The sequence below is a fragment of the Talpa occidentalis genome, unplaced genomic scaffold (assembly GCF_014898055.3).
Source record: "Talpa occidentalis isolate TD23 unplaced genomic scaffold, MPIMG_talOcc4v2.1 talOcc4.16, whole genome shotgun sequence".
Classification (NCBI taxonomy): domain Eukaryota; kingdom Metazoa; phylum Chordata; class Mammalia; order Eulipotyphla; family Talpidae; genus Talpa; species Talpa occidentalis.
The window spans coordinates 69,940,484-69,963,957 of NW_023601653.1; the positions used below are offsets into that span (position 1 = coordinate 69,940,484).

General features: G+C 51.1%; 1 protein-coding gene across 1 annotated transcript; it reads left to right on the top strand.

Moving 5' to 3' along the window:
- The first annotated feature begins 71 nt into the window (after nucleotides 1–71).
- SCNN1A (sodium channel epithelial 1 subunit alpha) lies at nucleotides 72–23,274 on the top strand. Its single transcript, XM_037514500.2, is given in 13 exon segments — nucleotides 72–654; nucleotides 11,003–11,118; nucleotides 11,121–11,260; nucleotides 12,429–12,619; nucleotides 16,858–16,961; nucleotides 17,302–17,465; nucleotides 17,910–18,011; nucleotides 18,221–18,338; nucleotides 20,876–20,954; nucleotides 21,083–21,140; nucleotides 21,242–21,297; nucleotides 21,438–21,513; nucleotides 21,859–23,274. Coding segments are annotated over 13 exon segments (2,007 nt in total). The 5' UTR covers nucleotides 72–232; the 3' UTR covers nucleotides 22,240–23,274.
- The last annotated feature ends 200 nt before the right edge of the window (nucleotides 23,275–23,474 follow it).

Genomic DNA, 23,474 nt, shown 5'->3' on the forward strand with positions numbered 1-23,474 from the left:
AACTGCTTGCCAGGACAGAAAGGGAGGTCCTGGGCACGAAAAGGTGACCTTATCAGAGAAGCAGAGGGGTGACCGCTCCGGGCGAGCCCAGCCCCAGCTCTTCTAACCTTGACTGGGCAGGCCAGCTGCCTCCCAGGAAGGCAGAGGGAGGGAGGAGCGCACCAAGTGGACCAAGTGGCCTCGGGAAGGATGTGGGCATGGCCAGGAGCAGCCTTGTTCTGGGGTCCGGGTGATGATAGAGAAGGCTGCCCGGAGTCGGGGCCCTGACCCTCCTCCTCCTGCTCTCACCCCAGGGCTCATGAAGGGAGACAAGCGAGAGGAGCAGGGGCTGGGCCCCGAACCGGAGGCCCCCCGGCAGCCCACGGAAGAGGAGGAGGCCCTGATTGAGTTCCACCGCTCCTACCGAGAGCTCTTCCAGTTCTTCTGCAACAACACCACCATCCATGGCGCCATCCGCCTGGTGTGCTCCCAGCACAACCGCATGAAGACGGCCTTCTGGGCTGTGCTCTGGCTCTGCACCTTCGGCATGATGTACTGGCAGTTCGGCCTGCTGTTCGGAGAGTACTTCAGCTACCCCGTCAGCCTCAACATCAACCTCAACTCCGACAAGCTTGTCTTCCCGGCCGTGACAGTCTGCACCCTCAATCCCTACAGGTGAGTGGTCTCTCTGCCACTCAGGAGATACCCGGGCACCAAGGTGTCCATGGGTGGGCAGACCCTCAGGCCCAGGGGCAGGAGGTGATGCAAGGTGTTCCCCTAAAGACCCAGTCCGACGTCCCTTTGGGCAAGATAGGGAGCCCAGACTTGAGCTTTGCCCAGAGGAGGCTTCCTAGTGCCCCAGGCTTATCCAGAGTGTGGTTGTGGACTGGTAATGCCCTCCTCTCCTGTCAGCTTCTTCCTGCCGGAGTGGGAGGGTGTGGCCGGGAGTGCCTGGGAGGTGAGATGCTGATGACTTCCAAAAGGGCAGGGTTGAAACCCTCTCATTCCCTTTCCTGGAACCAGAGGAGGGCAAAGAATAGCCCCCGCATGCAAGAGAAGAATCTGGTGGACAGGTGAGGTCTTGGCAGTGCCCCGGGCTGTGGATGGTGGGAACGCAGGGGCTGTTTTGGAGAAAGCAAAGTGGGGGTTGACAGAGCAATCCCTGAGCCTCAAGCTGGGCGTGGAGTTACAGAACCAGAAGGAGAAATGGACAGAATACAAAGCAGGGGGACCCCTGCCAGGCTGCCCAGTTCGCTTGCCCAGGTGCTTGACTTTTAAGTGCTTGGGTGTGTCCTGAAGTTTTGGGTTTCATCACTGCTCTTTGCCAGTTTGTGATCCAGAAGCCAGAGAGCGTGGTAACCATGGAGAAGAAAGGGAGGCAGAATGGGTGTGTACGCGTAACTTTTATGTGTGTTCACTCAGGCACAGAACACCTGCGGTAAGCCAGACACAGTGCTAGGCACCTGGCAGGTGGGCTGGTTCATCATTCATACTATCGCTATTGAAGGCCAGTCACTTTGCTAGGGAATGAAAGATAAAATATAAAATGAGATGCAAGAGATAGGCATAGAAACAAATAACTGCAGCACTCCGTGATAAGTATAATAAAAATTGTGTGAGTTATAGTCTGCTTCAAGGAGTGTGAGATTTATGAGTGCATATCACATGTGTGATTGTATGAGTGTGCGTGAGCAAACCTATTGCGTGTTTGTTTGTGTGGTTATGGATGGTTGGGACTAGTCAAATATTGGCGGGGTGGAGACCACATTTCCTATTGTGTTCAGAGGTGTGTTGTGGACAAACCAGGGTTTGGGACAAACTGCCTTGAAGAGAAAAAAACTACCCCCCAAAATAATTGCTCAATCTCCGTGTAATGTACAAGCTAAGGGGCCATTTACTAAGAAGCTGCTTTCTGCACTGGACCCTGCTAAGTACTCTGCAGGCATCTCCACTAGTGCTCACAACAATCCTGCCAGGCGGGATCATTATCCCAATTTTGCACTTGAGGAAACTGAAGGAAAGGGAGACAAGTCTCAAGGTCACAGAGATAGTGACTGAGCTGTGACTCACCCTGCTTGCCTGATCACACACTCCTCCATCCACTGAATACCCAAGATGTAGAACAGGAAGGAAAATTTCCAATCAGATGTTTGTATCTCATCCCTGGGCTCTCTTTGATTCCTACCCTCATTTCTGTTTTCCTGGTGCTTGTGTGCTTTGTTTCTCTCCTCTTCCTCTTGACCTCCATGGCTGCCCTGCTCTAGTCTTTCCCTGGGGGTTGTGGTAGAAGGAGAGGTGCTGGCCCAGCAGGGAGCAGAGAGCAGGCAGGTGGGAGGGACCATAGGGAGGAGAGCAGGCTCAGTAAATATTTGTGGCTGGAAGATGTGGGTGAGAGATGGAGAGGGTAGGGGTGAATAGGTTGGGACCTGCATAGTTTCTGCAGTCTTAGACAGTCCCTGGACAGTCCAGGAAAAATGCTCCTGGAAATGGAAACTAAAGCTCCTGGCTCCGGGAGTGGGGGGTGGGGGGTGGGGGTCTGCAGCTTGGGAGACAGGAGTCCACATAGAAAGCAGTCCTCCTATGTGAAGGCTGCTGCAGGATTTGGGGGTGGAGGGGAGAGCTCCCAGAAGGACAGGAGCCAAGGAGGCTCCCCAGCACCGGGGAAGAATCTTGAACACCTGTGATGTGCCTGACTGCACTGGGTGCTTTATAAACATGCTCCATTTAATCCTAAAGTCCATGGAGGTGGGGATTATTATTTCCATTGTGCAGAAGAGGAAACTGAGGTGAAATAATTAAAGCAAGGTCACACAGGAAATAATAAAAATTACAACCACCATAAGTAACACTGAATATTTAACATGTGCCCAACATTTTTACAAATTACCATAAATATAAATGAAATTTTTGTATTAAATTACTTAATCCTCACTGAAGATCTCTGTGAGAGGGAGGGTGAGAGGATTCACCAGAGACAGAGCGGGGAACAGAACAGGCAGACTGAAGAAATACACCACTGAGGGGAGCAGCGGGCAAGACAGGAGAGGTCTGCTTTGCTATGTGGGATTCTTGCCGGCCGGCTGGGATCGAACCCACGCTGCAGAGGCTGCTGACAGCTTCACAGTGCGGCGACGCTCAACTGCCTGTGCCAGCAGAGAGGCCCTATCACCTCCATTTTAGAGGTGAGGAGACTGAGACGCAGAGAGGTTAAGTGACTTGCCCAAGTTTACCCAGGTTAGCAGCTGAGTCACAAAGCAAATGTGTTTGATCCCAAAACTCATTCTTCCCTCAGCTGTCAGAAGGGGCCAGGCAAAGCATCAGGGTTGGCAGCTAGTAGGGGCCCATAGAGAAGAGCAGCAGGAAGTGGAAGGGGTACCTGTCCAGAGTGCTGGAGGGAGGGGTCCAGGGCTGGTGACTTCTGCTCAAGGGCAGAGGTGGGTGAACAGGCTAATGCAGCCTGGTGGGGGGTGACAAGTGTAACTGCTGGAGACCACCAGCCAGTGCAGGAAGCCGAGGTGAGATGAAGAAGCCCTGCAGGAGGAGCAAGGAAGGGAGGGAATCAGTGGACAGACAGAGGAACTCTGGAGATATCTGGAGAGATAAAGTCAGGCCAGGGCTGCTTACCTGCTGACAGACCCAGCAGAGGGGGAGGGAGAAAAAGGAGGAGGTGGGGTGGGGTGGGTCTCAGGTTGTTTTGTAACTTCAGGAAGGGGACAGGGCTGAAGACCTTATACGCAGCAGGGAAGTGCCAAGAACCCATTGTGAAGGTTGGGTCTTTCTTTCTGGGCAACAAAGGGCTTTTGCATCCAAGGGAGAGGGCTGGTCATAGCCATATCCACAGAAAACAGCCCTAAATTCTTAAACAATGAAGCAGGTCATGGTTTCTTCCTTCCTGGCAGAGCAGGGAACCTGGCAGCAGGAATGGGAGGAGGAGAAGAGTAAGTCCCCAAAGAGGGGACTCTGAGCTAGGCTGTCCATCCCTAACACTGGCAGGGAGACCGGCTTCCTTCAGGAACCGGAAACAGGCTCTGTGGGCGGCCTGGCAAGGACAGAAAGCCCAGGCTCTTAGGGCGGAATACCCCTCCCAGTGATGGACTCCTCCTGTCAGGAACCCCCTCCCTCTGTGGCATCGCTGTTAGAAAATGCTTCCTGAGGGACCTCCCTGGTGGCACAGGGCTTAAAGACACAGCACTATCAAGCTATCTATTGCCAGCCATGACAACATGAGTTTCGATCCCAGCCAGGGAGCTACCCACATGGCTCAGGAGACATGTCCTGTCTCGCACGCTGCTCCCCTCAACAGTGTATTTCAGTCAGTCTGCCTGTTCTGTTTCCCACTCTTTCTCTGGTGAATCCTCTTATCACCACCCTGCACCTCTAGCCTACACCCCAGTTCTTGTATGCATAAATAAATAAATCTTAAAAAAAAAAAAAAGAGAGAGAATGCTTCCTGAGGTAAAGCTGTAGTTTACCTCACAACGCTTGGGCTCCAGCCTGGCTTCTGTGTTTTTGAAATAACCCTAAAGATATCTCCTTTGCCCAAGGGGCAAATAGGAAGCACCTACGACCCAGTAACTGTGGTGGTTTGCAAAGTCCACTATGACATTTTGATTCTTCTAACAAGCGGTTTAGGTAAGAAGCATAGAGGCTTGCAAAGGTCACTCAGCTGTTCAGTGGAGGAGTCAGAGCTAAAATCTGGTCTCAGCCTCCACTTTTGGTTAAGACCACAAAGTCATGCGGTAGATAAGTAGTGGGCTATGTTATCTTGTGTCAGCTTCGCTTTCTTTTCCGATAAAGTAATAATAATAATACCAACAGCCGCAGTTATACAGTACCTACTCTGCCAGCTGTTTTTCTCAGTGCTTTTCACACAATAACACATTGAACCTTCATAACAATCTCATGCAGCAGCACTACGAATACTTCCATTTTATAGATGGTGAGACAGGTCCAGAAGAGAGCAGCGTCTCTAAGGTTAACTACGTGAACAGTGGCGAGCTCGGATGTGATCTGCTAAGTGGATTAGAACTTAGTTCCAGCAAATTTTCCTTGGATGAAATGATTTCTAAAGCTATTACCACCCTGACCGTCTGTCTGTCTTCCGATCATTTGTTTGTGAACATTTGTGGCTCTTAAAACATTGCAGTCAGGGGCCTCCCCTGGTGGCACAGCGGTTGAGCGCTGGGCTGTGAAGCTACCTGCAGCCTCTGCAGCGCCAGTTGAATCCCCGGCCCCCAGCGAGGGTCCCGCATGGCACGCAGACCTCTCTTGCCGCCCGCTGCTCCCCTCAGCAGTGTACTTTGTCAGTCTGCCTGTTCTGTTCCCCGCTCTGTCTCTGGTGAATTCTCTCACCCTCCCGTGCTTCTGACTGTACCTGGTGCTTGTATAAATAAACAAATCTAAAACAAAACAAAACAACAACAACAACAAAAAATATCGCAGTCAGGATAAAATTCCTGAGAGGTCAGTACCACTGACTATACAGGGGCTGCTGGCGAGGAATCTGGCTGTGGGTACATTATGGTGTAGGCTGAGTGCATAGGGCCCAGGGGAGGGGGCGCGCCGCTGGGGCTGTGTGTGTACAGGTTGGAGGAGACAGGGCTGGGACTGAGGTGAAAGGAAGGGAAGTCAAGGCTTCTAAGTGGTCCCTGCAGGAAGGAGGAAGAAGGCTAGGTTTCCAGATGCACACTGGCAGGGGAGGAAGCTGATGAGTTTCTGGTGCCCAGCTCTGCCTAGTACTTCCAGAATGCTGGTTAAGAATACCCTCATAGGGGGCCTCCCCAGTGGCGCAGCGGTTGAGCGGTGGGTTGCGAAGCTGCCCGCTGCCTCTGCAGTGCCGGTTCGATCCCCGGCTGCTCCCCGGCCACCAGAGGAGGGTCCCGCATGGCGCGCAGACCTCTCCTGCCGCCCGCTGCTCCCCTCAGCAGTGTACTTCGGTCCTTCTGCCTGCTCTGCTCCCCGCTCTGGCTCTGGTGAATTCTCTCACCCTCCCGCGCTTCTGACTGTACCCAGTGCTTGTATAAATAAATAAATAAATAAATAAATCTTTAAAGAAAAAAAAAGAAAACTCTCGTAGGGGTTTCTGAGTAGCTGGGTGTGGGCTCTTATAGAGGAGGCTACCAAGAGTAGGGCAGGTGGTCAGGGTTAGAAGGGCCAGACTGTCTTGCTGAAGCCCCTTGCAGGCATTCTTTACCCCTGGCCAGACCCTCTTGCTAGGGCCCTCCTATTTCCAGGACGAGATCTGGTATCATTAGTGTGTTTTACTCAGTGGTCAGTTCTCTTACTGTAGGTGTCAACTGAAGGCAGGGAAAGGGAAACCAAAAGGGAATACTTCTTCCTGCCTTAAGCCAGAAACGGGAAGAGAAAAGAGTGAGGGAGTTCTGTCTGGAGCCTGGCCTTTCCTGGGACCTTGTCACAGAAGGGGAGTGATAGGGGGCTCACCTGAACCTTTCAGGGAGAGGCAGGAGGGAGTGATGAGGACCCCTGAGGGAGAGGCTGGCCTAGGGGACAGCAGGTGATGTGCTGGAGAAGTGACATAGCTTGGAACTGGTTTGTGAATGAGGGTGGTGTAGAAGGCAGAAGAAGGCACAGAGGCACTTGAGACTGTTTGGGGGAAGTGGTGGAAAGGGAGGCCCAGCCAGAGATGTGTAGCTCCTGCTGTGGAAATAAATCCAGCCACTTAGACTTAGATTCTTCCTATGTGACCACGAGGAAGTCACTTCAGTTTCCTGGCCTGCAGGTTCTTATCTGTGTCTTTCTGACATTCGATGCTTTGTGTTTCGTGTATTTTCTCATTTAACTCTTGAAGAACTTCATGGGAGTAGGCAGATCTAGTGTTATATCCATTTTAAAGATGAGGAAACTGAAGATGGGTTACTTACTAATGTTACATGTATAGAATGTGTGAGGCCAGAACCCCAGGACTCTTATTCAGGGGACTCTGGCTCTGGTGCTCTTTCTAGGCACCCACACCAACCTCCTAAAATAGCTGGAGGTAGCGGGCACCGAATGGAAGGGAGTGTGGAGGTCACAATGCTTTCTGACCTGTTCCCTAACCTGTGACCTTGATAAGTCACCTTATTTCAGGTTTTTCACCTAGAAGAGGTAACGACAATGGTATTAGTGTCTAATATGACAGTGGGTATTAGCATGCTGAATTACCCTCGAGAGGAAATTAAATAATGTATATTCTAATACCACCGAGCCTGGCTCATAGTAACTGCTCAATAAATGCTGGCTATTATTGCTGTTCTTTTAATTACCAGTAACAAGCAAGTCTCCCCAAATGTCAAACATGCACTTTCAACCTGAGTTGCATTTTCTCCTATGAGAAGAGAAGGGAGAGGTAGAGCTGACAGGGCCCAGCTAGCTAGACTTTTAAGAAAGGGATAGAAATGGAGATTGTGGAGGAACACAATGAAGATCGGACTAGACTATAGTCCATGTAGCTATCTGTACATTAGGACCCCCGGGGCGCTTCTAAAGACAACCTTGACTGGACCCCACTGCAGATCCACTCAATCTTGAATCTCTGGTGAGTGGGGTCCAGCACCATATGCAACTCTTTCTTTAATTGAGATATAATTTGCATGTAATGAAATGCAGAAATCTTAGGTGTTTATTGAGTTTGACTATCAAGACACTGAACATTTCCGTTACTTGATACCTCTTTGAATTCCCACTTACTGTCCTCCCATAAGCATTTTCTGATTTCTATCAGCGTCGATTAATTTTATCTGTTCTTAGATTTCATATAAATGGGATCAAACAAGTTGAATTTTCTGGTAATTCAACTTGTTCAATAAGTGGGTCTAACTTATTTTGCTTAACTTAATGTTTCTGAAATTCTCCCATTTTAAGCTTGTCTTGTTCACTTTTTATTGTTGAGTGGTATTGATGGACATTTGTGTTGCTTCCAGTCTTTTGGCTATTGTGACGAAAGCTGCTATGGAACATTCATGTACAAGTCTTTATGCTTTCTTTCTTTCTTTTTTTTTATGATTTATTTATTTAGCATATAAGAACTGGGATGCAGGCCAGAGCTGTGGGGGGTGAGAGGACTCACCAGAGACAGAGTGAGAATACAACAGACAGATTGACTGAAGTACACTGCTGAGGGGAGCAGCGGGTGAGTCAGGAAAGGTCTACAGCACCATGTGGGTTGCTTCCCTACCACTGGCTGGGGATTGAACTTGTGCTGCAGTGACTGCAGACAGCTCCATAGGTTGCGTCTTAACCCCTTGTGCCACAAGGGAGGCCCCAAACCTTTATATTTCATTACTCTTAGGTAAGTAGTTAGGAGTGGAATTGGGTAAAATTGTCATCGGTTAGATTGCTGGGCTATAAAGTAGATATTCATACAACTACCAACTGGTCCTCTGACTTAGTTGTACCATTTTAAACTCACTCCAGCAGCAATTCTGGTTTCTTCTCTCCACCCCTCCACATTTGACTATCTTTTAGCTTAATGGATGTTTAAATGGTACTTCATTATAGTTTTAATTTTCATTTCTCTGAGGACTATGTTGGTGTCCTCTAGTATATTTCTGGGTTCATTTTTGAAACAACTTATCTTTTTTTTTTTTTAAAAAAGATTTATTTTTATTTATTTATACAAGCACTGGGTACAGTCAGAAGTGCGGGAGGGTGAGAGAATTCACCAGAGCCAGAGCGAGGAGCAGAGCAGGCAAAAGGACAGAAGTACACTGCTGAGGGGAGCAGCGGGCGGCAGGAGAGGCCTGCGCGCCATGTGGGACCCTCTTTTGGTGGCCGGGGAGCAGCCGGGGATCGAACCGGTGCTGCAGAGGCTGCGGGCAGCTTCGCAACCCAGCGCTCAACCGCTGCACCACCGGGGAGGCCCAATTTATCTTTTTCTTTTTGATTTATATGAAGTTTTTATATTTCAGTATGAGTTTTTCCTTAGATATTATTTATTCCAAGAAATTTGGCTTACTCCAACATCCTGAAGATCTGGAATCTTAATGGTTCTGAATTTTGTGTTTAGGTCTGTGATCCATGTCGATATAATTTTTGTATGTAGTCAAAGGTAGGGGTTGAGGTTCTTTTTTCCCTCCATTCAGTATCTAGATATTCCAGCATCAAGTTTAAAAAAATTATTTTCCCCATTGAATGGAATTAGTACCTTGACCAAAAATCAGTTGACTATATATGGGTGAATTTATTTCTGGATTCTAGTCTGTTCCATTGATTTATTGTCTGTCCTTACACTATACTACACTGTTTTGATTCTTGTGGCTTTATAGAAAGTCTTAATGTCAGGTAGAATAAGTACTCCAGCTTTGCTCTTCTATTCCAAGCTTATTTGGGCCATTCTAGATTATTGGTTTTTTTTTTTCCCCCATCTTCATATAAATCTTTGAATCAACCTGTCAATTTCTTTAAAAATGTCTGCTGAATTCATAGGGGGCCTCCCTGGTGGCACAGGGGTTAAGTCTCAGCACTATGAAGCTATCTGAAGCCACTGTAGCATGAGTTTGATCCCTGTCAGGGAGGTGACCCACATGGCGCAGCAGACCTGACCTATCCTATCTCACCTGCAGCTCCCCTCAGCAGTGTATTCCAGTCATTCTTCCTGTTCTGCTCCCCACTCTGTCTCTGGTGAATCCTCTCACTCCCTCACCTCTGGCCTGCATCCCATTTATTGTATGCATAAATAACAAATCAATCTTTAAAAAAAATTCTCATAGGGATTGTGTTGAATCTAAACATCAATTTGGGATAAATCTGAACTATTTGAACTTCTGATCCATGAACATACATAACTTCTTATTTTGGCCTTTGTGCCAGGAGGGTTTGCAGACAGAGGTCTTGGCTGTTTTTCATTAGATTTATTCCTAGTATTTGATGTGGTATTTCGCAGGGTGCTGTTTTTGTAGTTCACAAAACACAATTTCCAATATTTTCTTGCTAATATGTAAAAATACACATTCATTTTTGCACATTTGTTTTGTGCCCTGCAACACTGTTTATTAGTTTTAGGCGAGTTTGTTTTGTTTTGGTGGATTTTGTCCCTAAGGGTGTTTTGAGCTCTCACAATGGAGTCTGCAGTAGCGCCTATGTTCAGAAGGAATGTGATAAACTGAGCAGTGTTTAACTTAGGGTGTTTGAGCCCCACCCGAAACTCAACCGGAGAGAAAGTGGAGTGCGGAGCACAGGTAATTGTACAGATCCTCTGGCCATCCAAGAAGTGCTGTTGAGAATGTCTGATTAAGAATGTGCCAGAGGAGGGCTTCCCTGGTGGCGCAAGGGGTTAAGCACGGCGCTATGAGGCAATCCACAGCCTGGGCAGCACAGTTTTATGGATCCCAGCCGGCCAGGGAGCTACCCACATGGCACAGCAGACCTCTCCTGTCTGGGCCACTGCTGCCCTCAGCAGTGTATTTCAGTCAGTCTGCCTGTTCTACTCCCCGCTCTGTCTCTGGTGAATCCACTCACCCCTCATCTCTGGCCTGTACCCCAGCTCTTGTATGCATAAATAAATAAATCTTAAAAAAAAAAAAGAGAGAGAGAGAATGTGCCAGAGGGGATCAGGCGGGCCGGGCGGTGGGCCTCACACCGCCGCCGAGGTCTAGCCCAAGCTTCTCACCAACCCCCCACCCCCCCCCACCCCGTGCCCCCCTCAGACCTCGGGAAAAGACAGACAAGTTCCGGGTTCCCTCCGCGGCCAGGCCGAGTGGGCGGGGTGCGGCTCACTGACGGGCGCCTCTCACCTCTCCCTGACGACAAACAGACGGCAATGGACGGCATCCCCACGGGGCTCCCCGTCGCCCCACGTCCCCGCGGGCACGCCTGTCATCTCCCCTCCCCCGCCCCCCCCCATCGCCCGCAGACACCAGCGCCCCTCCCCGCCGCTCTCTCCGTCATGATCCACCTCCCCGGTGACCGTGAGGACCCTGAGGCCGGGAGGGGCAGGGGCCCGTGCGAGGCCACCCCCAGCGCGCGAGGCCACCCCCAGCGCGCAAGGCCACCCCCCAGCGCGCCCCTCTTCGCATCGCCCTCCCAGGTACAAGGAAGTCAAAGAGGAGCTGGAGGAGCTGGACCGCATCACGGAGCAGACGCTCTTCGACCTCTACAAGTACAACTCCTCCAGCACCCTGGGGGCCCATCCCCGCGCCCGCCGGGGCTCCGCGCCCCCCTGCCGCACCCCCTGCAGCGCCTGCCGGCCCCGCCCCCGCCGCGCCGCGCCCGCAGCGCCGCCTCCAGCGTGCGCGACAACGGCCCGCAAGTGAACAGGAAGGACTGGAAGATCGGCTTCCAGATGGTGAGCCCCGCCCCGGGGCCCCCCCGCCCCCACTCCCCGCCCCTCCGCCCTCCCACTCCCCGCCCCCCAGACACCCCGCGCCCGCGCGCGCCCAAGCCTGGTGACGCCCACACTCGGGCGGGGCTCCCTCTCCCCACCCCGACTCTGCAGCCGCGCTATTCGCACGGACCTTGGCGCCCAAATTAAATAGCATCCGCAGCTTGGGGGCTCCCCTCTGTGAGAGCGGCGAAGCCCAGGGGAGTCAAGTCTCCAGTGGCAGCAAATGCGCTTTTCTGAATTCGTCTCCCACTGGGGGGCTCCGTTGGGACCCTCCCCTCCGGTGTCACGGGGAACCGAGACTCTGCCAGCCAAAGACACGGAGTAAGGAGACAGTAAAAAGGAGAATTAAAAAAAAAGTTTATAGAAATAAAAGGGAGATTAGAGGAAATGGGAGAGAATCCGAGGGAAGAAGAAACCCCCCCTTTAAAAAGATTCATACAGGGCCTCCCTGTGGCACAAGGGGTGAAGACGCAACCTATGAAGCTGTCTGCAGCCTCGGCAGCTCGGGTTCCATCCCCGGGCCAGACAGGGAGATACCCACATGGCGCAGCAGACCTCTCCTGCCGCTCCCCTCAGCAGTGTGTTTCAGTCCGTCTGCCTGTTCTGTTCCCTGCTCTGTCTCTGGTGAATCCTCTCATCCCCCACACCTCTGGCCTGTACCCCAGCTCTTGTGTGGTTAGGTGAATTTAAAAAAAAATAAAAATAAATAAAAAGAGTCATACAAAACAGCCCCCCACCCCGGAAAAGAAAAGGCCCCCTTTAGTGTCAAAGGCCCCCTTTAGTGTCCTAGAATTCCAGGACACAGGAATTCTAGTTCCAGCTCTGTTGCTGGGACAAACCTTGATTGCTTTTCAGTGGAAGGGAGAGAAGCGTCCCTGCCCTCCAGCAGAAACCGCTGTTTCACAGCTTCTGGTTTCCTCCCCGCTGCTCCCTTAATTCCTTACTCTCTGGTCTGCTGTCCTGGTCCTCTCTCTCGGTATGTCTGCTTCCTTCTGCCTTCTGATCTCCCTAACTTCTGGCTCCCATGCCTGTCTATCAATCCCGGGGACCACAGACCATTGATTCCTTGGCACTGCCCTGTTGAGGGTCCCTGCTGCTGGCCCTCTGAGTTTCTGGTCTCTGTGTCCAGTGCAACCAGAACAAATCGGACTGCTTCTACCAGACGTACTCATCAGGGGTGGACGCGGTGAGGGAGTGGTACCGCTTCCACTACATCAACATTCTGTCGCGGCTGTCAGCTACCTCTCCCACCCTGGAGGAGGATGCACTGGGCAACTTCATCTACACCTGCCGCTTCAACCAGGAATCCTGCAACCAGGCGTGAGTCCATCCTGCCTGACTTTGTGCTCCTGGGGAGGAGGAGCGGGGTGGGGGGTGAGGTGGAGACTCTTTCCCTGGGCCAGCCCGTACCTAGGAAATGCTTGTTGACTAAATAACCTGGTAGGAGGGGGAAGCATGGACCTGGGTCCAAACCTCTGCCCCAGCAATCAGCCTGCAGGGCTTGCTGCTCACTGCAAGGCTGCATCTGAAAGAAAACCAGCCAGTTACCTGCACATACCCTGAGGAGGGTGGGCTGCTCTTTGTCATCTAATCCAGAAGTGCCTGGAAAGTCATCTGGTTCCATACTCCACCTTCACAGGCCAGGTGGGCAGTGATGGTGGAAATGGCTTGGATTAAGCAAGGGATGAAGCCTGAGTTCCTGCTCTGGCTCTGCTCCATCCCTTCCAGGGGCATTTCACTCTGTGAGGTTATTTCTATGTAAAATAGGGTAAAAAATGAGATTCATTCAATGTTTATTCAACCAATATTTTTGACTATCTAGGCTTTGCTGGTCACAGTTTTGGGATACACCAAAGGAGGGGAATGTATGTGTGTGTGTGAGTGTGTGTGTGTGTGTGTGTGTGTGTATAATCCTTGCCCTTTTGGCACTTTACTCAAGTAATAAAGATGATGATAATACCCACCTCAAGAGTTTTGCAAGGTGCATGAGAAAAGTGTGAAGGCAGGTTGTCAACTGCCATTGAATAATGGGGCTCTGACTCTGGCATTCAAGCAGGTGGAATGATTGTCCCAGGTCACTGGGCCACCCTAGTGAAGGGCCCCTCTCCACTCTACTGCAGTGCCCACCAGGCATCCTTTCTGTTATGACCCCTGCCATAAAGTCCTTGCATACAGGACATGATGGCTCTGAGGTCTCTGAGGACTAGGAGATTAGGAGTAAGGGGGGGGGTCCCCTTCCATCGCCTCTGATGCCTGCCCTCCCCTCCCTACTTCTGTGCCTCAATTTTCAGGCGCTGTCGGCTTCCTCTGCCTAGCTGAGGAACGCTGAGGAAGAAGGCAGCCTCTCCACTCTGCAGAGCGCCCTTCCCTCCAATGTCACTGCAGAATGACAGTGGTGCCAGGTGTCACCTGCTCCTACCCCCACTCCTCACCTGGTACACATGCTCTGCCCAGCCCACAGTTAGTTTTGTTCTTGTCTCTGGAGTTTGTTTGTTTGAGGACAGAGGATGCCAGCTGGGAGGTGAGACACAGCAGTACCTGAGCCTGGGTCTGCCCACACTTGCCACCAAGTCTCCCTGTCACCTTCCCACCCATCTCCTTTAGCGTGCCTCCTGCTCCTCTGTCCCCACCAACGGAAAGTCCAGAGTTCATCTTGACACTTAGGTCATTTCCTTAGCTCAGAGCCTTATCATTTCTTGTCTGGGTTATTATAACCCCCGCCACCCCCAAATCCTGCTTTCATTCTGCAACTGCAGGAAGCTTTCTTTATGCTTTACTCTTCTTACTTCACTTTTTGGACTTAAGTATTCCAGTTTGTCCTGTTTACTCTCCCTGGACGCCCTTATGACCTTTAGGATCCAGCTGAAGTTCTATATCATGACTCCATCCCTCATTTCCCCCCTCCAAATCCTTTTCCCTTCTCTCTAGAATTTTCAATAACAGCTTTATTGAGATATAACTCACATACCATAAAAGTCATCCTGTTAATATGTACAATTCAGTGGTTTTTATATACACAGAACTGTGCAACTGCAACTATCATCTCTAACTTTAGAAAATGTTCTTCACCACCCCAAAGAAACCCTCTGCTCACTAGCAGTCATTTCCTCCTCCTTCCCCATCTCCACTAATCACCTTCTTTCTGCCTCTGTGGAGTACCTGCTGTGGACATTTCATAGAAGTAGAATCATACAATATGGGATCTTTTGTATCTGGCTTCTTTCACTTACCATGTTTTCAAGGTTGCAGTGTGTGTCAGTGCTTCTTTTTCACGGCTAAATACTATTCCATCGTATAGCCATGCCACATTTTGTTGTGCCATTGTTTCCTTTGTTGATGGACATTTGTGTTGTTTCCACTTTTTGGCGATCATGCACAAAGCTGCTGTGAACATTCCTGTGCAGGTTTTTGTTCACATGTAGATTTTCGTTTCTCTTTAGTATGTACCTAGAAGTGGAATTGCTACGTCACATGGTAATTCTATATTTACTATTTTGAGGAACTGCCCTGCTGTTTTCCAAGTGACTGTACCATCTATATTCCCTACAGCAGTGTGTGAAAGCTGCAAACTCATCACAACCTCTACTCCTTATTGTCTTTTTGATCTTGGTCATCATAATGAATCCCTATAATTATAATAGCAAACATACATTGCTTGTATTAAGTGCTCAGTACTGTCCTAAGTGTAACTGAATCCTCACTAGCCCCACATTATGAGGGGCCAGTCCTCACTGTTATCCCCACTTACAGGTGAGGAAGCTCCAGCCCAGAGAGATTAGAAAATGTGGTCGAGCCCCCTGCGCACACTTGTTAGAGCTAGGATTCTAGCTCTAACTAGAAGGACTCTAGCTTGGAGTCTGTGTGCTTACCCATCACCTCATGTCATGCCATTACTCATGTATTCTCGTGATGCGCCTAACCTTGTGTTTTTGCAAAATGTGTAGGTCATGTGTGCATACATGTATTGTGGTCTAGATCTCCTTTCCCCTAAGCTCTGTTTTTGTGATTCATCCCTGTTGCTCCATCTAGCCCACTGACTCCACCTGCCCCGTACAGCCCATGGGGGGTATCCACTGTATTATACTTGTCCCCCTGAGCCAGGCACACAGGCCCTTCGGGACTGGCCTGTGTCGCTTCTGCAGCCCTTCTTCCATCCTTTCTTGAATGCAGGCTTCCTGGCAACTTCTAGAATGTGCACTGATATTTCACACCTCTGTGCCTTTGTTCTTTGAGAAGAACAATTTGTTCTTTGAGGACTATTCCAGTGGAATCATGCACCGCCAATCTCCTTATTTTTCGCAGGGGAGAATAAGTACAGAAAAAAAATGACTTGCTTAAGATCAGACAAGCAGAGCCTCCCTGGTGGCACAAGGGGTTAAGCAACACACTATGAAGCAATCCGCAGCCTCTGCAGCATGAGTTCGATCCCCAGCCGGCCAGGGAGCTACCCACATGGCACAGCAGACCTCTCCTAACTTGCCTGCTGCTCCCCTCAGCTATGTGTTTCAGTCAGCCTGCCTGTTCTGTTACTCACTCTGTCTCTGGTGAATCCTCTCACCCCCCGCATCTCTGGCCTGTACCCCAGCTCTTGTATGCATAAATAAATAAATCTTTAAAAAAAAAAAATCAGACAAGCAGAGGCCTACTCCTAATCTCTAGCCAGCCTTCCTCTCCCTCCTGCTTCCTTCCATCCCTCCTCTGCCTCTCACAGGCTAAAAACCCCATGTTCCTTCTCTCCCTTCTCTCTCCTGTCCCTGCTCCCATTACCAGCTTTAAGAGGCAGAGTATTAAGAACACAGATCCCTTTGGTTCCCGTCTGGGCTCTCGCTACAACCCTACACAGCCTCTCTGTTTGGGAACTTATGACAAAGTGCATTCCTGTTTCAGCAACTGCCTCTGTGATTCTTTCTCTCCGTTTCAAAACCTGCACAGCCCAGCTTGTGGCCTGCTGGTGGGAGACCTGCTGATGCACATGGTCTTGTCCCTGCCTTGAGACCTGACCTTCTTCCTCTCGGCTCCATCTCAGCACCAACTCACTCTCTCCTCTAGCCCTGTTCCCTTCCATGTCTGCATTTGTTTAATCCACTCATTAACCATTTATAACAACCACCTATATCTGCCATATGCCAAGATCTGTGCAATTCACCCAGAGATGATATAGAGGTACATGAGATGTGGCCTGGCCGTAAAAAGATCACAATCTAAATGGAGAACTAAGATTTAGATACATGAGAAGCTGGGGACATTGCAAGAGTCTTCATAACACAACACAAGGAGAGAGGCCACCAAGCCAGTGAGGTCATGTGGCCTGGTGGGAGGAGCCTGGGCCAGGAGCTGAAATTTTGTCCTCACTGTTTGTGTGACCTTGGGCAACTGTTTGACCTCTCTGAGCCCTGGCTTCCTCTTCTGTGATGTGGGGAAGATGCCCACGTAGGCAATTGGTGGGAGTGTGGACAGAGCCCCTAGGTGGTCAGGAAATGAACTATTGTGAAAGTTTTGTTCTCCCTGTGTGATTACACTCTCTTCTCTGACCCTACTCTTGCTCTCTCTCTGATAAGGAATTACTCTCAGTTCCACCACCCAATGTATGGCAACTGCTACACTTTCAATGACAAAAATAACTCCAACCTCTGGATGTCATCCATGCCTGGAATCAACAATGGTGAGCAAGCCCATGTTTCCTTTGTCCCTGCTGGCCCTGTCCACCTGCATGTGCCCACCATGAGCTTGCATTCCCGAGATGCTCTGCCCCTCTGTGCCTCACCACTTCATGCCTGTTTTAACCCAGAAAGGCACCCTAAAGTCCATTCCGGGTGTGATAGGAATCCTGTCCCAGTTCTTCCTGCCTCCCTTCCAGAATCCAACTGGGGGGGGGCAGGTGCCAGATTGGTCTATAGGTCTTCCTGGCCTTGCTCCCCTTGGAGTATCAGAGACAGAGCAAGGTGTGGAGTGGGTTTCCATCCCTAATGCTCCATCTTCCTCCACTCCCTCTGTGCCTCCAGGTCTGTCTCTGACAGTGCGCACAGAGCAGAACGACTTCATCCCGCTGCTGTCCACGGTGACCGGGGCCAGGGTCATGGTGCACGGCCAGGATGAGCCTGCCTTTATGGATGATGGCGGCTTTAACTTGCGGCCTGGTGTGGAGACCTCCATCAGCATGAGGAAGGCAAGGAGCTGACTGCAAGTCTGGGAGGAGACCCTCAGATTGGAGAGGGGCAGGGCGGTGGACTTAGCCTCCAAAAGCCTGTGGAGGAAGGTCAGGTGTGGGGAGGGGGGGTGGTGGTACTTGAATATGAGGAGGTCTTCAGGAGCAGGGTTTGGCAGAATGTGCACTAGGAAGCTGGGCCCAGAGGAGTGGACCTGGAGTGAGAGAGAGGGCTGAGAATGGATTCAGGACAAGCATCCAGGGCAGGCTGTGTCCAGATTTTTGGGGCCTTGAAAGTAGCACTGAGGCATTGAGGGCCACTGGGAGCTTGTTTTGAAATGGGAGGCAGATGGGGTGACTGGCTGGTGAGAGACACAACTTGGGACCAGACAGAAGACAGGACTCAGGAAGAGGCTGGGCTGCTTGCACTGAACTCTGACTTCTTTGTGTCTGTGGGGTTTGCAGGAAGCCCTGGACAGACTTGGGGGCGATTATGGTGACTGCACTAAGGATGGCAGTGACGTCCCTGTGAAGAACCTTTACAAGTCTTCCAAGTACACGCAACAGGTGAGGGCCACACCAGTTGATGGGGCACCGCCTCCCAGGCCTGCACTGTGAATCGGGCAGAGTCAGAGGGTGTGGGGTGGGGAGACCACTGCAGAGAGGAGTGGAGGTGGACTGTGGGCTGTTTGCATTCCCTGCTCTCCTCTGCCCTGTCAGGGCTGTTTCAGGCAGGCAGTCTGACCCTCTTTGCCCTTCACCGCCCACCCCTCCAGGTGTGCATTCACTCCTGCTTCCAGGAGAGCATGATCAAGGAGTGCGGCTGCGCCTACATCTTCTACCCTCGGCCTGACGGTGTGGAGTTCTGTGACTACAGGAGGCACGACTCCTGGGGTGCGACTCCTGGGCCTTCCTGCCTCCCCCACCCCGGCTCTTGTCTGAGCTAGGACTTTTCCAAGCCCTCCAAGCTCTCGAGGCCTCCTGTTTGGGGTGGAGGTGGGGGCTGGTTCCCCCCGAAGGAATCATTTTTCCTCCCTCTCTTGTTTACCTATTTGAGACACTGCCTCAGTTTTCCTCTCACTGCCTGTCTCTCTCCTCTCTCTCTGTTCCTCCCTCAGAGTTTCTCTCTCTGTTTTGGCTTCTGTGTGTCTATAATGGAACAGCCCTGTTGAAAGCTAACTTCAGCTTAAGGAAGGAAGAGCACATGAGGAGTTTCCCTGGTTCCGCACTGGGCCTGCTGAGGCTTCAGAGGCTTCAGAGGCTCTGATGGGCCCTTCCCCGCTTGCTCCTGAGGCGCTGGATGCAGGAAGAACATACTAGAAGTTTTATGTGTCTGTTTCATTCCCTAAAATCTTCCATTTTATGTATGTTTTCTAGTACAGGTACTATTACCCTCCAATAGTTGTAGGCTTGTCATTTGTAAACCAAATCCATATCCTGGAATTGCTTATTTAAGAATTGTTTCCCTAGGGAAGGGCATAGTCAGAAAACACTGGAGAACCCTGGAATCTCTTCCCTGGTCTTGTCTAGGAGTAGACAGACCTCTTTTCCTTTTCAATACAGCTGAGTTATTCATCAGGAAGGCTTTACCCTAGGAAGCTGAGAGAGGAAGAAAATCTCAAACAAGGAACTAGAGAAATTAGAGTGTTGGTTTTGGGGTGCATATGCTTTTGTCTGGCACCATTGGGGTCCTCCTCCCTGGGCTCCCTGGGCCCATCTCTCCACAGTAGGGGGTGGGCTTACCTTTGCTGGAGGACCAGGTTGGGGGTACTGCAGTCCCCAGAATTCAGTGTCCACCCTTGTCCCAGCTCTGGCCGCACTGACCTCCTGCTTACTTTCTTCCCCGGGCCTGCCCCCTCGCCCACCATTGCCCCGTGTCCTGTGTCTCTAGCCTTGGAGGATGCTGATGCGTCAGAGCTGGAGGGAAGATCCGGTTCCAGGCCCCACCTCCTCCCTTCACGGATGAACAAGTGGGGGCCCAGCCAGAAGATGTCCTGTCCCGAGACAATCAGGGGCTCCTGGCTCACTGCTCCCCACGACAATGATTACTAAGTGGTTGTGTGTTTGAAGATCCGTGAGAGGAGACTAAGAATACTGACTGCTGAGAAGCTGTAGGATGAGGGAGAGGAACTCGGCTAAACACAGTCTGCCTTGTGTCTTAGGACTGCTTGCTGCTCAGCAGCCTCCAGGTCTTCCTACAGGTCCCCAGCCCTGAGATGAGAGACTTCTGGAGGGGGTGACTAAAAGAGCAAGAATGACAAACTAACCTCAGAACTTGGGAAACAGTGGAGGAGGAGGCTCCATAAACCCATTCTCTCCCTCTTTTTAGCAACTTTATAGAGATAATTCCTAGCCCGGAGAAGGTACCCACTTAGCGTGCACAATTCAGTTTAGTTTAGTGTAGTTGTTAGTAGACATAGAATTACGCAACAATCGCCACAACCAAATTTAGAAATTTTTATCACTCTAAGGAGAAACTTTGTACCTATGTATTCATCTAAACGTCCTGTTCCCTGCCCCATGGGCCTCTCCCTACCCTGCCCCCATCCTGGCATTCTTTGCTGTCTGTCTCTATACACTTGCCTATTCTGAGCATTGCATATAAACAGAATCATTTGGTCTGTGATCCTTTAGGATTGCCTTCCTTTACTTGGCCTGTGTTTTCTTTCTTTTTTAAAAGCTTTATTTATGCATACAAGAACTGGGGTGTAGGCCAGAGGTGCTGGGGGTGGGGGTGGTGAAAGGATTCACCAGAGACAGACTGAGGTACAGAACAGGCAGAATGACTGAAATACACTGCTGAGGGGAGCAGTGGGCGAGACAGGACAGGTCTGCTGCACCCGTGTGGGTAGCTCCCTGGCCAGGGATCTAAATTGTGCTGCAGTGGCTGCACATAGCTTCATAGTGCTGAGACTGAACCCCTTGTGCCACCAGGGAGGCCCCGCTTTTCTTTCTTTGAAAGATTTATTTATTTGTAGAAGAACTGGGGTGTAGACCAGAAGTGCGTGGGGTGATGATTCACCAGAGACAGAGTGGGGAGCAGAACAGGCAGATCTACTGAAATGCACTGCTGAGGGGAGCAGCGGGTGAGACAGGAGAGGTCTACTGCTCCAGGTGGGTCGCTCCCTGGCCGGGGATCGAACTCATGCTGTTGTGGCTGTGGATAGTGTCATAGGTTGCGTCTTAATCCCTTGAGCCACCAAGGAGGCCCCTGGCCTACATCTTTACAGAGGCATAATGTAGAGGCATGAGTTGTTAATGTTTTATCTGACTTAGCTAAATTTCTGAAACATTTTTTGGGGCTGTTATATAGGAGGCATTGCTTTAATGCACATGATGCTCTTGGAAAGTGGGTGCTCAGGGAACCTCTTAGATGTGGGTTAGAGAAAGTTGAGGGGTCCTAGGAAAATACGCATTCTCTCTACCCACAGGTTACTGCTACTATAAGCTCCAAGATGCCTTCTCCTCGGACCGCCTGGGCTGTTTCACCAAGTGCCGGAAGCCTTGCAGGTGAGTGTCCTCTTTCTGGGGCGCATGTTGGGCTGTTGACTGTCTGGTTGGGTAGAAAACAGGATACTCAGAGGAGCCTTGAGTGGGAGAGCCTCACCCTATCACTGAGCACCTTTCTGTACCTCCAGTGTGACCAGCTACCAGCTCTCTGCGGGATATGCGCGATGGCCCTCGGTGACATCCCAGGTAAAGCGAGGGAGGCAGTAGTCAGGGCCATGAGACCGTGCCCAGCCCTGTAAGCATGAGGAGGATGGGGGTGGCCCCATTAACACCCCCATTCCTTCTAGGACTGGGTTTTCCAGATGCTCTCCCGACAGAACAATTACACCATCAACAACAAGAGGTCAGTGCTGCCCTGTCCTGCCCCTCGGAAAGGGATCCATGGGAAGGAAAGAGGAGTGGGTACCATTGATTGGAAGGTATTTGCGAGTCCCGGAAGATAATCCTCTGTCATTCCTATCCCCTCCCACCCACGCCCCAAAGAAATGGAGTTGCCAAACTCAACATCTTCTTCAAGGAGCTGAACTACAAAACCAATTCCGAGTCGCCTTCAGTCACAGTATGTCCTGGCTCCCTGAGACTGTGATTCTTTTGGAGGGTCTTAGCTGTCAGGGAAAATTAGGGGGTAGAGGTGCCTGGGCCTGGAATGCAGGAGACCAAGGAAAGGAGCCCAGAAGCAAGGGTGAGCTTGAGAGGGTTGGAAGAAGGATGCGAGGGAATAAAGTTTGGGGGCACAGGGAAGGGTGTGCAGGCGGGCATGCCTTGGATAAGAGTCGGGGGTGGGGGGGTAACACAGCGAGGGAACAAATGAATGAGGTGGCCAGTACAGAGGAATGGGCTCTCCTGCTGGAGCCCACCCGGAGCTCCCCGCCCAAATGGTCAGTGTGCTTTTCTCCCCTCACAGATGGTCACCCTCCTCTCCAATCTGGGCAGCCAGTGGAGCCTGTGGTTTGGCTCCTCCGTGCTGTCTGTGGTGGAGATGGCTGAGCTTATCTTCGACCTTCTGGTCATCACATTCCTCATGCTGCTCCGGAGGTTCCGCAGCCGATACTGGTCTCCAGGCCGAGGAGGCAGGGGTGCCCGGGAGGTGGCCTCCACCCCAACTTCCTCTCTCCCCTCCCGTTTCTGCCCCCATCCCTCCTCGCCCTCCTCAGTCCCACCAGGCCCTGCGACAACCCTGGCCTTGACAGCCCCTCCACCTGCCTATGCCACCCTGGGGCCCCGCCCAACGCCTCCAGGCTTGGTGGACCCCAACTCTTCTGCCTCTGCTGGAGAGGGGCTCTGAGGAGGGGGAGAATGTCTTCTCCCCCAGGCAGGCATCTCCTGGGAGGGCGGGACCAGCCTTGGCAGGATTAAAGAATGTTTTGGGCTTCTCTCAGAGTCCAGTTGCCTCTGGTGTGGGGAAGGGAGCAGGATGGACAAGAGATTATAGAAATGGCCAGCAGAACCGGGGCCAGGGAAGCTGCCCAGAACTGTCCTGGCTTCTTCCCCCTGCAACCTGGTCCTGCCTCTAGAACACTCTGGTTTCCTTATCCAAGCGCAGACAACTCTCCTTTTCCCTCAGATCAGGCAAGCCAGACTTGGAGCTGTGACAAGGAGCTTGCTTAGGAGACATGAGATAGTCGAGCACAAAACATAAACAAGGACACACAAAGGCAGGGACAGGTTTCCCGCCCAAGAGTGATCGCAGCCAGCCCCACTGGCCTGGTCACACTGTTTCCCGTGACACATACATTTGTTCTGCTTGAACTTGGGTGGGGAACCTCACCCAAAAGCCATCTTGTTTAGTTCATGTCAATTCCACTTCCCTAACTCTCCAGGGCAGGGGCTGGAGCAGATAACGTAGTAAAGGTATGACTATACTCAGCCCCAGGACTCATCCTGTGTCACCTGCCCCATGACCCCACAGAGCCACACCCTAGCAGCTCTGCCCTCTATCCTTCATGACACATTGGCCTCTGCCAAGCATATTTTCTCAACCTATTTTCTTAGGCTGGAAGCTTCCCCTACCATCTACTGGCAAACTCCTATGCATCCCTTAGAACCCTCCTCAGGCACCACCACTTATGTGAGGGTTTATGCCATATCTTGTTTTCTGTAGAACTGATGACTCTCCCTCCCCTGGATTCCTTCAGCACTGGGTAACATCTGTTGGAGCACTGATGTAGCAGTCACTTTTCTTGCTCATTTGTGTCCTCTCCCCGACTAGACTGTGAATTCCTTGTGATTAGGGACTGAGCCTTGTTCATTTTTGTATCCTCAGGGTCTAGCCCAGTGTCCCACTTGGAACAAGTAGGCAGTTGCTCAATAAATGTTTGTCACATAGAGGACTGTCTGGAGAGCTGGATGGGGCCACAATGAAGGGGATGGGCAGTGGATACAAGTCACTGCCTAAGCTTTGGGGAGATTCTGGGCTAGGAGAGGGGCCAGGCTCCCATACTCCTTGACTTCATTATGGAACTGACATTCTTCAGGAGCCTCAGGAGAGACAACTGTGCTGCTAGCTCCTTCCTGCTGGTG